Source organism: Solanum stenotomum, chromosome 5, assembly GCF_019186545.1.
Source record: "Solanum stenotomum isolate F172 chromosome 5, ASM1918654v1, whole genome shotgun sequence".
In the NCBI taxonomy this organism is placed as follows: domain Eukaryota; kingdom Viridiplantae; phylum Streptophyta; class Magnoliopsida; order Solanales; family Solanaceae; genus Solanum; species Solanum stenotomum.
Genome location: NC_064286.1, coordinates 43,209,709 through 43,226,511, shown reverse-complemented (window position 1 = coordinate 43,226,511; position 16,803 = coordinate 43,209,709). Strand labels below are relative to the sequence as shown.

Below are 16,803 nucleotides of genomic sequence, written 5' to 3'. Positions count from 1 at the left end.
TTTTTCAATTGATTTTGTTAGACAATGTATGATTTATGTGTTAGCTATGATAAAGATTGTGAGTGTTCTTAGGATACTTAGCCAAGAACACTGAGATGAAGAAGATTGGAAATGGGTTAATTTGTTTAGTTTAGTGGGTTGGGTTCTGGTTCGGGTTAATAAAGAAATTGGATAATTTCAATTAAAATCGGGTAATTTCAATTGATTTGGGGGTTTCCGTCCAAGGAGGGTATATTTTTTGTTAAGTTTATTAACGGCAGAGGTAAAAATAATTTGTTTTTAACCGTAAAGGTAAAGTTAACCAATAAAACAAAGTTGAGGGATAATTTTGACCTTTTTCCTTAATTAATTAATATATACTAATTTAAATTACACCATTTCCAATCAGAGTATGAGCAATACAAACCTTTAGATGTTTGTTCCTCTTTTCTTTGTCAGTAGCAATATCTTGTTTTCCTTGGAATGCTGCCAATTAACCCTACTTCCATTGTCACCCCTCTCAAGTTCTCCATTGTCACATTCTCATTTCCTCATTCGAACACCATCTCTATTCGTTGCAACGCCGCCTCTGATCCATCCTCCTCCTCCTCCTCTTTCAACTTCGTCGGTGCTGCTGATGCCGCTTCCGCCGGTAGAATTTCCAAAAAATCTCTAGGCACTTCTCCGGTGGAGAAGCGAACGGCGAGTAACACCAAAAATACGAAAATTAATGCCTGGGAAAAGCCTTGGTCGCGCAACCGAGAAAGCTACTTGGCCGATGATAGTGAACCTCTTCCTCTTCCCATGACTTATCCTGACACTTCTCCTGTTTCGCCCGACGAAATTGACTGTCGCCTTCACTGTGATCCCCAAATACAGGTCTTCATTTTGCTTTGTACTTTATATTTATTTGCCTTATTTTAGTCTAATGAGAAGAAATCACCCGGTTTTTTTTCCCTTTTTTTTATGCTGAGATTAATTTGAACCTGGTCTTCCATGATCCATTCAAGTTAGCAGGCTGCGCCTTTGGGTGAAACTAAAAATAGTGAACTATGATAAATATTAGACCCAAACTAGTTTGACATTGCAGCGTATTGATTAGTTGTCAATTTGAGTGAAGTGCACAGTTAGATTACCCAATAACAGTATGGTTTATCTCGTTGTTCTAGTTCAGACTATTGAGTTCTGAACTAACTTTCGGTTTTGTAATTTAAGTTCTTTTATGTATAAAATGGACTTTTTGGAACATTAATGCTTGTGTAGGGACTAAAGGAAAACATCTTCTGTAGAACAAAAGAACTACCTTTTGAGGCTTATATTGCATTGCAGTTCAACATTTTGTCTCAACCCCAGTCCCCAAGGCTTTTGGTCGAGTGGTAAGAGCGTAGCATGTGATGTGTGGGTTAGGCACACGTCATAAACATAGACAAAAGCTTGGTATTTAAGTGGACAATGATAAAGGGGCGGACCAATCATCAAGTTTCAAACCGTGTGCCAATGACCCTCGGGGATTTCTTGGTTACCAAAACAAGAAAAAGAAAAAGATCTGCACTTTGTCTGGTATCTTGTGGCACAAAGTTATTTATAGAGTTGCTGACCATGATTGGTCAGTATACTGTCTAATCTGTTTCAAATTTTATCCACCACCAGACTACTAATAATATTGACAGGAATGAGTATGCTATTTGTTATCACAGGGTAATATCTTTGTCTACATAAAGAAGATGTTTACAAAAGAACGCTAAAGATATTCACTGGTCTAGGTTTGTCATTTTTCTTTGGTCATTCTTATTTTTTGATGAAAGCCCTTTGGTCATTATTGCTACTTTAGGATTGCAAGGAAGTCGTCTATGAGTGGACTGGGAAATGTCGGAGTTGCCAAGGAACGGGATTTGTAAGTTACTACAACAAACGAGGGAAGGAGACCATCTGTAAATGCATACCTTGCCTTGGAATCGGTACAAGCACCTTCCTCTTATTTCCTGTGTGCATTATATTTTCATGATCATTATTTGCCTTCTCTGCTTTTCTTTACTTTGAAAAGCGTGAAATGCATACTCATTCATTCAGGGCTTCTTTGTATACAGTAGTATGCAGGAAGCTTTATATTCTTATGTAGTATAAATTGTGAAAAGTACCTAAATATTAATTTCACGTCTATAAAAGCAGATGCATTAAAATGATGGTAACTTACCGTGTCTGAATACAATAACAACCATGTCTCAATTCCAAGCAAGTTGGGGGTGACTACAGTGGTGTAGCCAGAAATTTCTTCAAGAGTCTTCAAATTTTAAAGAAGCCAATAAAAAATATTGATGAATGGGTGCCCAAAATTTCTTAGTCAAACTACACAATATTTAGCTAAACCATAAAAATAGTGTAATAAACCTACAATTTTGTAACTAAAACTAACATGAGAGGTCAAACAAAAAATTCTACAATAGACATTCAATCGAAATTTATCATCACAATTGTATTTGATAAAATTTCATCTTTTTGAGTGTATTTATAATTATATACTCATTATAAATTAGTGTTCAGGGAAGCGTGAAGCGGAAAGAAGCGACAATCCACTGCTTTGGTTAAAGCGTGAAACACAATTTCTAAAGAAAAACAACCAAAATAAATAGAGACAATATATATAAGCAGAAGTTCTTATTAAAAGCTAGAAGATAGATATCGAAAAATCCTCCATAGATCATTGGACAAACAAATCAAATTTAATAATCTTTCAACATCTATTTCTTGTTCTTCTGAACTCTACTCTACTTTTACAAGATTGACAAAATCTTATATTTCTCTTTTGTCATTGTATTGTTCATCATCTTCAACTTCATCAACACGGCTTGAAGTAGCTATCTCTTTTCCCCTCTTATGTAAACTTGAAGTATTTTCTCTCAAACCATAACAGTTTTCCTCAACTCTTGCCCCAACAACAATACCCCGAGTGAAATTAGAATCTTTCTCAAAATTGCTTCATCTTCAAGACTTCAACATTCTCAACTCTAGTTAGCCATTCAATGACATCATCAGTATTGTCCAAGCTAATTGGACCAATTTCATTGCAAGCGTTGTCCCCGATGCTCTATGTTCTATTATATTTTATGAACACCATGTCATGTGGAGCTTTAGTGTTAGTCTATTCCTCTTCTTGGTATGAATCTAGAAACAAATATAGCAAGTAATTAGTAGGAATTTTTTTTTTGAGACTAAGTAATTAGTAGGAATTAAGACAATTGTGATATAATATTGTTACCTCAATATACTAAATTTTGCTCGTAGTTCTTACATACTTAAATATGCTCCAATTTCTCACGCCCAGATAAGATACAAGTTAGACATAATTTAATGGTGATCTTTTGTAACTCTGGAGTTTCTAAACCACAAAGCCTCCACCATTCAACTGTTAAAGTAGAACAATTGACACTAACTTCATGATAAGAGGGAGGCTTCATTTCTGGACCACATTGGCCTATGACCTCAATGAATTCTCTAAAATTGTTGGAATAATTGGCATAATTGAGTGGGAGCCCTACTTTGTACATCCATTGTAAAAAGGTCGCAACTATACGTTCCGTCAAAACTCTCTTGGCCTTATCTTGCAAATTCTTTTTACCAAGAAGTGACCATCTATAGGACCTTTTCTACTAATGATTCATAACTTAAAGAGACTATTGCATTTGTAATTGTTTTCGTGATTTTGAAGGAAATGACAATAAACAATCTCATCTTTCATTTCTTCATCTTTATCGCGATTAGTCACATTCAGTTTAAATCTAGCCTTGACGTTTTAGCTCTTTTTTTTCATGAACATATTTTTTAATTTCTCCCCTCACAATTTCTGGACATTTTGTACACTTTGCGACATTCCTAAAAGACTCAATTAAATGTTGTTTGTGACGAAAGATTCAACCTCGAGTTATCTTGTCACAAGACAAACATATAAATTGCGACCCTATTGGTCTCACTTAATACTTTCTCATAGTTTCTAGTCGGTCACCCATTTTAATCGTTGGTAAGATTTAAGAAAAATCAAGTGAAACCAATGAGACCACAATTATATGTTTGTTTTTGTGACAAAGTAACTCAGACACACTCTTTTGTCACAAACACCATCTTATTGGGTCTTCTAAGGATGCCTCAAAGTGTGAAATTTTCGTAGATTGTGAGGGATAAATTAAAAAATATGTCGATGAAAAAAGGACCTAAAACGCCATGCTTTATGGCAACCGAATGTGGCTAATCTTGGTGATGATGAAGAAATGGAAGGAAGATGAAACAGTTGATTTGTCATTTCTTTCAATATCACAAAAACAATCATTAAATGCAACAATCTTTTCAAGTTATGGATCAATCGCTAGAAATGAACATTGAGGATGACGAAATAGAAGGTTTATTACCTGCTTCAACATTTTCACCTGCATTATTGGTAACAACATTTTGTGCTCCAATCATCTTAATAGTGTTCCGAACCCATAAAATATTTTGATAGAATCAGTAAACGAGTCGCTCACATCAATGGATTCAACAAATAGTTTCCTTTTGGAGAATTCACCAACACGTCAATGATCATTTTTACATTTCTTGTAGTCCATTTATCCAACATATGAACTTGTTCCATTTTCCCATTGATCCTCCATAACTTTTTTGTCTCTTCCACTTCTTTGTTTAGATAATTGACAATAATTTCATGAAAAACAGGACGCTTCATTCTTGGACCACATTGGCCGACAACTCTATGAATGCTCTAGAAATGTTGATATAATTGGCACAACCGAGGGGGAGCCCTGCTTCGTACATACATTGTAAAAAGGTTGCAACTATATGTCTAAACTCTCTTGGCCATAATCTTGCAAATTCCTTTTACCAAGAATTGACAATCTATAGGTCCTTTTCTACTAATGATCCATAGCTAAAAGAGACCGTTGCATTTGTAATTGTTTTTGTGATTTTGAAGGAAATGACAAATAAACAACCACATCTTTCATTTCTCCATCTTCATCAAGATTAGTCACATTCAGTTTAAATATACCCTTGACATTTTAGCTCTTTTTTTTATCAACATATTTTTTAATTTCTTCCCTCACAATTTCCAGACATTTTGTACACTTGCGACATTCCTAAAAGACCCAATAAGATATTGTTTGTGACGAAAGATTCAGCCTCGAGTTATCTTGTGACAAGACAAACATATAATTGCAACCCTATTGGTCTCACTTAATATTTTCTCATAGTTCCTAATCGGTCACCCATTTTAATTGTTGGTAAGATTTAAGAAAAATCAAGTGAAACCAATAGGACCACAATTATATGTTTGTTTTGTGATAAAATAACTCAGACACTCTTTCGTCACAAACACCACCTTATTGGGTCTTCTAAGGATGTCTCAAAATGTGAAATTTTCATAGATTGTGAGGGAGAAATTAAAAAATGTGTCTATGAAAAAAGGAGGCAAAGCGTCATGCTTTATTTCAACCGAACGTGGCTAATCTTGGTGATGATGAAGAAATGGAGGGAAGGTGAAACGGTTGATTTGTCACTTCTTTCAATATCACACAAAAACAATCATTAAATGCAACAATCTTTTCAAGTTATGGATCAATCGATAGAAATGAACATTGAGGATGACGAAATAGAAAGTTTATTACCTGCTTTAACATTTTCACATGCATTTTTGGTAACAACATTTTGTGCTTCAATCATCTTAATAGTGTTCCAAACCCATAAAATATTTTGATAGAATCAGTAGCCGAGTCGCTCGCATCAATCAATTCAATAAATAGTTTCCTTTTGGAGAATTCACTAACACGTCAATGATCATTTTTTCAATTCTTGTCATCCATTTATCCAACATAATGGAACATATGAACTAGTTCCATTGATCCTCCATAACTTTTTTTTTTGGTCTCTTCCACTTCTTTGTTTAGATAATTGACACCAATTTCATGACAAACGGGAGGCTTCATTCTTGGACCACATTGGCCGACAACCTCTATGAATGCTCTAGAAATGTCGATATAATTGGCACAACCGTGGGGGAGCCTTGCTTCGTACATCCATTGTAAAAAGGTTCCAACTATATGTTCTGTCAAAACTCTCTTGGCCATATCTTGCAAATTCCTTTTACCAAGAATTGACAATCAATAGGTCCTTTTCTACTAATGATCCATAGCTAAAAGAGACCATTGCATTTGTAATTGTTTTTGTGATTTTGAAGGAAATGACAAATAAACAACCTCATCTTTCATTGCTTCATCTTCATCAAGGTTAGTCACATTCAGTTTAAATATAGCCTTGACGTTTTATCTCTTTTTTTTCATCAACATAATTTTAGTTTCTTCCCTCACAATTTCTGGATATTTTGTACACTTTGCGACATTCCTAAAAGACCCAATCAAATGTTGTTTGTGACGAAAGATTCAGTCTCGAGTTATCTTGTCACAAGACAAACATATAAATTGCGACCCTATTGGTCTCACCTAATATTTTCCCATAGTTCCTAGTGGGTCACCCATTTTAATTGTTGGTAAGATTTAAGAAAAATCAAGTGAAACCAGTGGGACCACAATTATATATTTGTTTTGTGATAAAATAACTTAGACACTCTTTCGTCACAAACATCATCTTATTGGGTCTTCTAAGGATGTCTCAAAGTGTGAAATTGTCGTAGATTGTGAGGGAGAAATTAAAAATATGTCAATGAAAAAAGGACGTAAAGCGTCATGCTTTATTTCAATTGAATGTGGCTAATCTTGGTGATGATGAAGAAATGGAAGGAAGGTGAAACGGTTGATTTGTCACTTCTTTCAATATCACACAAAAACAATCATTAAATGCAACAATCTTTTGATCAATCGCTAGAAATGAACATTGAGGATGACGAAATAGAAGGTTTATTACCTGCTTTAACATTTTCACCAACATTATTGGTAACAACATTTTGTGCTCCAATCATCCTAATAGTGTTCCAAACCCAAAGAATATTTTGATAGAATCAGTAGACGAGTCGCTCTCGTCAATGGATTCAACAAATAGTTTCCTTTTGGAGAATTCATCGACACGTCAGTGATCATTTTTACATTTCTTGTCGTCCATTTATCCAACATAATGGAAAATATGAACTTGTTTCATTTACCCGTTGATCCTCCATAACTTTTTTTGTCTCTTCCACTTCTTTGTTTAGTTAATTGACACTAATTTCATGACAAGCGGGAGGGTTCATTCCTGGACCACATTGGCTGACAACCTCTATGAATGCTCTAGAAATGTTGATATAATTGGCACAACTGAGGGGAAGCCCTACTTCGTACATCCATTGTAAAAAGGTTGCAACTATATGTTCCGTCAAAACTCTTTTGGCCATATCTTGCAAATTCCTCTTTTTTTTTGATTTGCACCGGGTGTCCGAGTCTCTTTGAGCCCCGACTAATCCCGGGGTTGCACAGGCCCTCGGCAAGGAGTTTGCCGCAAGTGCACCACGGTTAATTCAGGTTTTACCCAGTCCGATGGCCCTCAGAAATTGTTTGCACCTAGTGGGTTTCGAACTTGAGACCTTGAAAGGGAGCAAACCCCAAGGCTCAAGTCAATTGCCAGCAGGCCAACCCCTGAGGGTTGGCAAATTCCTCTTACCAAGAATTGACAATCTATAGGTCCTTTTCTACCAATGATCATAACTTAAAGAGACTGTTGCATTTGTAATTGTTCTTGTGATTTTGAAGGAAATGACAAATAAACTACCTCATCTTTCATTTCATCATCTTCATCAAGATTAGTCACATTCAGTTTAAATATAGTCTTGATGTTTTATCTCTTTTTTTTCATCATCATATGTTTTAATTTCTTCCCTCACAATTATCCGGACATTTTGTACACTTTGCGATATTCCTAAAAGACCCAATCAAATGTTGTTTGTGATGAAAGATTCAGCCTCGAGTTATCTTGTCACAAGACAAACATATAAATTGTGACCCTATTGGTCTCACCTAATATTTTCCCATAGTTCCTAATGGGTCACCCATTTTAATTGTTGTTAAGATTTAAGAAAAATCAAGTGAAACCAATGGGACCACAATTATATATTTGTTTTGTGATAAAATAACTCAGACACACTCTTTCGTCACAAACACCATCTTATTGGGTCTTCTAAGGATGTCCCAAAGTGTATGAAAATTTTTAAGATTGTGAGGAAGAAATTATAAGAATATGTCAATGAAAATAGGACCTAAAACATCATGCTTTATTTCAACCGAATGTGGCTAATCTTGGTGATGATGAAGAAATGGAAGGATGGTGAAACGGTTGATTTGTCACTTCTTTCAATATCACAAAAACAATCATTAAATGGAACAATCTTTTCAAGTTATGGATCAATTGCTAGATATGAACATTTAGGATGACGAAAAAGAAGGTTTATTACCTCTTTTAACATTTTCACTTGCATTATTTGTAACATCATTCTGTGCTCCAATCATTTTAATAGTGTTTCGAACCCATAGAATATTTTGATAGAATCAGTAGACGAGTCGCTCGCATCAATGAATTCAACAAATTAGTTTCCTTTTGGAGAATTCATCAACATGTTAATGATCATTTTTTCGGTTCTTGTCATCCATTTATCCAACATAATGGAAAATATGAACTTGTTCCATTTACCCAATGATCCTCCATAACTTTTTTTGTCTCTTCCAGTTCTTTATTTAGATAACTGACACTAATTTCATGCCAAGTGGGAGGTTTCATTCCTGGACCACATTGGCTGACAAGCTCTATGAATGCTCTAGAAATGTTGGTACAATTGGCACAATTGAAGGGGAGGCCTGCGGTACATCCACCGTAAAAGGCCGCAACTATACATTCCCTCAAAATTCTCTTGGTCATATGTCGCAAATTCTTTTTAACATTTTTCCCAACATCCTCTCCTGGCTTCTACTGGAAGTGACAATCTAAAGGTCATTCTCTACCGTTGATCCGTAACTTGAAGAGACTGTTGCATTTTGTTATTGTTTTTGTGATTTTAAAGCAATATACAAATCGACAACTTTAGCTTTCTTTTCTTCTTCATCATCAAGATTAGTCACATTCGATTGAAATATAGCATGTCGTTTTCACTCCTTTTTTCCATCTACATATTTTTTAATTTCTTCTCTCACAATCTCCAGACATTTTGTACACTTTGAGACAATTTTAGAAGACCCAATTAGATGTTGTTTGTGACGAAATATTCTGCCTTGAGTTTTCTTGTCACAAAACTAATATATAACTGCGGTCCAATTGGTCTCACTTAATATTTTTCCATAGTTCCTATTGTTGTTAAGATTTAACAAAAATTAAGAGAGAAGAAAAGAGTAAAAAATGTCAACGAGACACCCTTAGCCTTTTTAGTTTGAATAAGACAAGGGTAGGGACGGATGAAAAACACAGACTCGAACCCGTGAAACACTCCCCATCTTGAACACCCTTTATCGCTTGGCCGTATCTCAAATGTGTCGAGCTGTTCTAAACTAAAATATCTATTCGTTCAAAATGACATTTGAGCTACATACACATTATAATTTTTCGGTAAAGAGTGTTCACTTGACCTCTTGACACACTGTAGCTCCACCACTGGTTGAGTATATGAGTATGTCCCTTCCAGAGGTTGGTTTCTGGAATGATTCTTAAGTCATTTAAATGTTACTTTGTTTGACTCCACCCTGGACCATTGAGGGAAAGGCCCTTTTCCAATTATATGGATCTTCTCCAGATTCCTTACCGGATTTTCTTTGGGAAGAACACAATCTGTGTCCATTTTTTTGGGAGTGAAGATAGTTGTTTTAAATTTCAGTAACTTGAAAAGCAATAAGAAAATGATAACAGGAGACAGAAATCGGGAGTGGGATGAGATAGATGTTTGGTGAATTTTTTGAGGTAGGAATAGCATGGTGAGGGAAAAAGTAGGAAGTTCTTAAAGGAGCTTACAGACCAAGTGATCATGAAGGAGTAAGAAGGCCTTTGATGGCAACAAAATCATTCCATATTCCTCCTTCATACTAATACTATTCTGGTTTCATATTGAATATGTTATACTCATAATGTTTAGTTGAGTTGTTGAATATATGCTGACAGCTGAGAAATGTGTTGTGATTTTGGCTCATCTTTTTTACTCTCTCCATATCAATATGTTTGTCCGTGTTTGACTCGGCACGAAGTTTGAAAAAGTAAAGAAGACTTTTGAATCTTATGATCTTATACTAAAGATATGTGGAATATACCAAAATACCCTTTAATCTTGTGGTCTTAAACATACCATGTTGGAAGTTAGAATTAAAGAGTTGCCAAAAAGGAAAGAGGCATATTTTTTGAAACGGACTAAAAAGAAAAGTAGGACAAACAAATTAAAACTGCGGGAGTTGTACTTTTAAGGTAGATTTTGAGAAGGAAAATAAGAACAGGAGCATTACACTGTATTTGGATCATTGTTACCCATTGTATTGTATTGTTAAATTTTGTTGTTACGTAACAATGAAAACCCCCATTCTATGGAACAACCAATTTGGTGTGTTCCCATTGTTACTTTATTTCTTTTTCCAATTATATCCTTACATAATATTTCATAATACTATTTTACCCTTTACCCTATATTATTTAATTCTAGTCAAACCTCCTACCCTAGAATAATTAAGGATATTTTAGTAAATTTATAAATTCCAATACAATACGACAGTCAAATCAAACAATAAAAATGTTATTAAACAACAACAAACAATACAGTCTAATTAAACATTGTATCTACCATACAGTACAATACAATACAATATATTATGAAACAATGGGTAACAATGATCCAAACAGAGTGTTAAGGGGGTGTGCATTTAAGGTACAAAAATAAACAGAGCAAAGATGCACTATTAAGGAAAACTAAAAATATGTCAGCAAATTAGTCAAGGTATTGCAATAATTGCACCTCCTTCACCCATGCAGTTAGATGGAATTTTCACATTAAATTTTCTGGTGGAATAAGAGTATAAGTTTAGCAATCCTTAAAATAAATTAGTATTGTTATGAAATTGCATGACTAATTAAGCTAATTTCTTGTGTATTAAATTTTTAAGGTAAAATGTAGTTTCTCACTTTCTCTAGATATCACACTTACTGTAACCTCACTAGAAGGATTCATGACAAACAACAAGCTAATATAAGTCTAACCAAAAGAATGACCAAAGCTTCATGTGATTTTAGGTTTATTTTGCCCCTGCTTAGTACCTTCAATCATTATAGTGCTGCATGCACCTATACATCGGTGCACATGGAGATTTATGTAGGGCATGACCAATACTTGTCTCTTTGTACACATAAATTTTGTCAAGAACAAGTGCATTTTCTTCAACACCACTAGAAAAATTAAATAAAGAATTTTTACCTTCTTTTTTCCTTTATTTGCTTCTTCTGCTTAGTACCAGCTTAAACGAGAAAGTAAAGAATGGATACAATTAGCTGACTGAAAAGAAGACAATTGACACTTCTGTATTTTCTTGAAGACTGGAACTCATATCCCTTTGATGAAAGTGAAGACGAAAGGTTCATTACAATTTCTCTCTCATGGTTTTTGTGAGTTTAAACTCTGTAAAAGGATGGATGTCAGTTATAAAATACCCCACAAGGTACGAGCCTCAGTTCTCTTGAGATCTTCAGATGTTCTCTTTATGGACTAAAACAGAGTACATGACAGAAAGAAAATAATTGAGAAAGAGCAATACTGAAGTGGCCAGTGACTTCTATAATTTGCAATCAGAGTGACAGGGAAACTACAGATTCTCATAGTGAGAACTCTTTCAAGTTTTTGACCAAAAACATCCCTATTGTATATGCACTACTTGGATTACATCCTTGAAATATACTTATGAACAAAAAGCATCCTTGTATTCTAAAGTGAGCTGTTTTCATCCCTCCGTTACTTTACCTGTAATGACTTGAAAAGTTGACTTTGGTCAACCTTCTTGGAGGACGTGCTCAGATGAAAATTCTGACAGCTAGGTTAGCTTCGGAAGATCGATTTTGGTCTAGAACGACCCTTTGTTCACTTCCCGAGGCTTTAGATGGCAATTGTGGAATCTGGCTCAAAACGATACTGGGTGTGGGACCCACTTTTCATCGAAGCGATCTCCAAATGGAAATTCCGCCTTCACCGTTGAGTCCGAAATATCGTTTCCAATCAGATTCCATAGAAGGTTTGTATTTTTCCGACTCCGAACGAGTCCAAAACATCGAAATTTAAGTTTGAAGGGTTGTAGAATTTTGACGCGGCGGTGACGTGGCAGAGCCACATGACGCCACGTGGCAGAGGAGTGGAAATCTGGAAATTTCCAGAATTTAGGACGAATTTCGTCCATTTTTTTTCCTTCAACTTCAACTTAAGATTGCTCCTTCATTTTGAGTCCAAATTAAGTGATTCAAAAGGCAAACTTCAAGAGAATTTCGAGGGGAATCTAGCGGTGATCTCAGAAACGCGAGGGGAGGCTTCATTTGAGGTAAGAAATCGATTTTTAGCCACTGCCAGGGTGATTTCCGGATTGTTTTGTTGTTGAATTTTGAAATGTGAGATCTTGATCATCGTAAGTCCATTTTGAGTCATTCTTGAGGCTAACTTGTAGAGTTTTTCGCAAGGATCGTCGTGGTATAATCTGTTTGGGTTGAAAGGGTCTCGTTTTTTCGGAAATGATACCAATTTTTGGACTTTTAACTGAACCATTCCCAATCGTATTCCAGGATCTCATTACGTCCCGGACTTTAATCGGAATCTCTCCAACCTCCAAAACCTCAACCTACAGACGAGAGTAATCAAGACTAAACTGAAGCTTTAGTGAGGAATTGGGAATACACCACGTGCAAGCTGGACCACGGACTCGAACCGGGTACTATAGCTAATGAGTCAACCTATGTGGGCTGGACCATGGACTCGAACCGGGTGTTGTAGCCAAAGGTCGGGCACGGGTGGCTGGACCACGGACTCGAACCGGGTACTGTAGCCAAAATCAGATCACAGGTAAGCTGGACCACGGACTCTAACCGGGTACTGTAGCTAAGCCTGGACATAGGTAAGCTGGACCACGGACTCTAACCGGGTACTGTAGCTAAGTCTGGACATGAGTAAGCTGGACCACGGACTCTAACCGGGTGCTGTAGCTAAGAATCAATATCCAACCATACGTCGCGGGAAATATCACCAAATCGATTACCATAAATAATCATTTTAGTCCGACCCTCATATACCCCAAATCGTCGAGGAAGTATCCAATAATGAGTAAGCTAGTATCTGTACGAGCATCGCCTGTATATCTGGAGCTGCCACAGGCTCGGGCGGTGGCTGGGCTGGTCCCGGGCCCATCGATTGCTACTGTGCTGGAGCTGCTGGTGGCTCTTTCACCGGCTCCAGAGTTTGCTCTCGGTCCTGGGCTGGTGCTGTAGCTCTGGCACGACCTCGAGGTCGGCCTCTACCCCTAGCTGGGGCCCTACCACGCGTGCGAGCCATCCTTATAAAAGAGTGGTACAAGTAAGATTTCCAGAAACCGATAAGACACACAATGCACGACAGTGATACAAAAGCGACACGTTCCTAAAGACATCCTGTAGCCTCCCGAAGATAAGTAACGGACGTCTCCGTACCGATCTGCAGGACTCTACTAGACGTTAGCTCTGTACAAGTGAAACCGACGAACCTGGGGCTCTGATACCAATTTCTGGAAAAACGAGACTCTTTCAACCCAAACAGATTATACCATGACGATCCTTGCGAAAAACTCTACAAGTTAGCCTCAAGAATGACTCAAAACGGACTTACGATGATCAAGATCTCACATTTCAAAATTCAACAACAAAACAATCCGGAAATCACCCTGGCAGTGGCTAAAAATCGATTTCTTACCTCAAATGAAGCCTCCCCTCGCGTTTCTGAGATCACCGCTAGATTCCCCTCGAAATTCTCTTGAAGTTTGCCTTTTGAATCACTTAATTTGGACTCAAAATGAAGGAGCAATCTCAAGTTGAAGTTGAAGGAAAAAAATTGGACGAAATTCGTCCTAAATTCTGGAAATTTCCAGATTTCCACTCCTCTGCCACGTGGCGTCATGTGGCTCTGCCACGTCACCGCCGCGTCAAAATTCTACAACCCTTCAAACTTAAATTTCGATGTTTTGGACTCGTTCGGAGTCGGAAAAATACAAACCTTCTATGGAATCTGATTGGAAACGATATTTCGGACTCAACGGTGAAGGCGGAATTTCCATTTGGAGATCGCTTCGATGAAAAGTAGGTCCCACACCCAGTATCGTTTTGAGCCAGATTCCACAATTGCCATCTAAAGTCTCGGGAAGTGAACAAAGGGTCGTTCTAGACCAAAATCGATCTTCCGAAGCTAACCTAGCTGTCAGAATTTTCATCTGAGCACGTCCTCCAAGAAGGTTGACCAAAGTCAACTTTTCAAGTCATTACATTACCGCTACAAAACTAACGGACCCCCACAAAATCCCATATATGACACGTGACATTTTCTTAAAACATCAGCCTGCTTCACCATTGTTGATTGGAAAGAAAAATTATGGGGACACAGTCAATTAGAAGAAAAGAGTTGCTATTTTCGTAACAAAGAAAATATTGCTGATTTGGAGTATATGGTATGAAGAACTATTTAGGGTTAATTTCTTATCGACTTAGGTCTCTACATACTCCAAAAGTATTTTTGTGGTTTTTGTATTTTCTGGCATGTTTTACCAATTTCTGGAGTTTCAGATAATTTTCTTGAAAAATAGAATGTGGTTGAATAAGTTGTTACAGAACTTCTAAATTTGTTGGTGTGACTGAATCTTTTTTGGTGAATAATACTGGTGAAATGGATTTTAATATGGTCATGGTTATTTTTTAGTTACTGTGTTTATGTTGCATTTCTGCAACATGTCCTAATTGTTCAACTTGGCCAGTAGCCTTTAGCTGTGAAATGGATGAGTTGGCCGGACTTTTTAATTAACAGTAACATTCTAGTACAATTTGAAAGATCATTCTATTGAAGCCTCATCTTCATCATGCTCAATTACAACTCAATAGTTATAAGGATCAGTTGAAAGCATGGTCGAAGTGGTTTAGCAGTGTTAGTTCCAACTTCAAGCATCTCTGAAGTCTTCTGTTTGTAGTTAAGGATCAGTGTGTATCTGGAATGAAGTTGCAAAGCTTGTAATTTTATTTTCGAATGTCACCTGCCCTGTCTGTGTCTTTTTAGGGTTCTGTTAGGTTTATTACCATGGGTAATGGCAGAACGAAACATGCTCATTTCCCAAAATGTGAAGGATGTTCTTTGTTTACAGTGATCCTTTAAAGATGTAGTCTCAGTAAGTGGTATACATTAGGGGTGTATTTGGCCAAAAACTCACTTTATATCAGTAAAGATGTTTCAGCTTGTCCTCGAGATCGTGGAGCAATCTGTTTTTTTTAACACAAAATCTTTGTCACTACAGGTTATGTGCAGAAGATTACAGCACGCAAGGATATTGATGTTATGGAGGACTTAGATAATGGAAAACCACCTTGGCAGAAGTTAAATATCTAATGCACTTTTTTGTCTAACATTAGCAGACATTGATGATAGCTTTGAAGAGGCTTTTTTTCACTACTGAATCCTAGTATTCTTTAAGGTGCAAAGAGGTTGCAATACTGACAATTTTTGGAGTCAGCTAAAAGAGATATGCCTCCATACTACATTCATAGTGCAAGCAACAAGTTCTTGAAGATCAAGGGCGGTGTTCTGGGAGGAATGATGATTATTTTTTATAAGTAAATGCTTATTTCATTTATTCCCCTGATTATTTCATATACTTTTTATACATTGACGCTGGACTCGTGGTTGTTAATAAATCATTGATGTATGAAATCTGGTCTCCCTCTTGAAGGACCAGAATGTGTTCCCCGTTTATGGCCTCCTGACCATTCTGTTGTGTAACATTTGTCTTGCCTGTTCATCATTTTAATATTAACGATAAGTGTGTTACTGAAAAAGGCTCAGTAATTTAAGGGCACTAATTTTTATAGATTATTGTTGTTTTCTTGACCAAATAATTATTAAAGAGGGTAAATATTACTGCAAACAAAATAAGTATAAAGAGGAATAGCAGTGTGTGAATTCTCATAATATTTTCTTTTGGTTTCCCCAATTAATAGGGCAATCTCCCTTGTGGCATGACATTAATAATGGCTACAAAGAGGCTCCGTCCTCGTATACGGCATGATCTCTGCAGATGAGCTTTTCTGTAAAGGTAAATTGTTGCCCTCCAGGGAAAATTAAAAACTACAACTACTGTTAAAGATGAACACCTTGATGAAGATGACATTTTTCCAAAAATGGGAAAGAGGATGATGAGAAGCTGGACACAACGTTTGGGGTTGAATAGATCTCACATTTCGCAACACAAAGCTGATAAAAGTGATAGAACAGATGAAATAAAGACGCCACTAATTTTTTCTGAATTTTGTTGTTTAGCTACAAAATTTGTCTGCGTGACACTAATTCCTTAGAAAAATTAACTTTAAGGTTTCTTAAATTTTGTGTCAAGTCAAACAACAAAACATAAAAAAATGAGACGGAAGGAGTATATAATATGATCCAATAGGTTACAGGCATTTTTTTTTTACCCTTTTTCCATTAAAAAAAAGGAAGAGGTTTACTCCCACCACCATCTATCCACCCCACACACAGAAAGAAGTTTTTGCATTTGTCATTACATGTAACCTCTGAACTACACTACAATTGAGCAGCTAGAACCATCCTGCTAGGGAAAATTCCCAAACTACACTACTTTGGGA

At 36.5% G+C, this 16,803-nt stretch overlaps 1 protein-coding gene across 6 annotated transcripts; it reads left to right on the top strand.

Annotated features, from left to right (window-relative positions):
- Positions 1 to 413: 413 nt before the first annotated feature.
- LOC125864876 (protein disulfide-isomerase SCO2-like) lies at positions 414 to 15,997 on the top strand. 6 transcript variants are annotated; one of them, XM_049544971.1, is made up of 4 exons: positions 414 to 858; positions 1,811 to 1,937; positions 11,496 to 11,535; positions 15,462 to 15,995. In XM_049544971.1, the coding sequence occupies exons 1-4, from the start codon at positions 463 to 465 to the stop codon at positions 15,496 to 15,498; spliced, it is 600 nt and encodes a 199-aa protein (XP_049400928.1). In that variant the 5' UTR covers positions 414 to 462; the 3' UTR covers positions 15,499 to 15,995. The 6 variants fall into 6 exon arrangements, 4 of the variants coding, with proteins under 4 accessions (XP_049400928.1, XP_049400929.1, XP_049400930.1 ...); XM_049544972.1 differs by having other exon boundaries at positions 415 to 858; positions 11,496 to 11,618; positions 15,462 to 15,996; XR_007446289.1 differs by lacking the exon at positions 11,496 to 11,535 and adding an exon at positions 4,681 to 4,792 and having other exon boundaries at positions 416 to 858; positions 15,462 to 15,996.
- Positions 15,998 to 16,803: the final 806 nt, after the last annotated feature.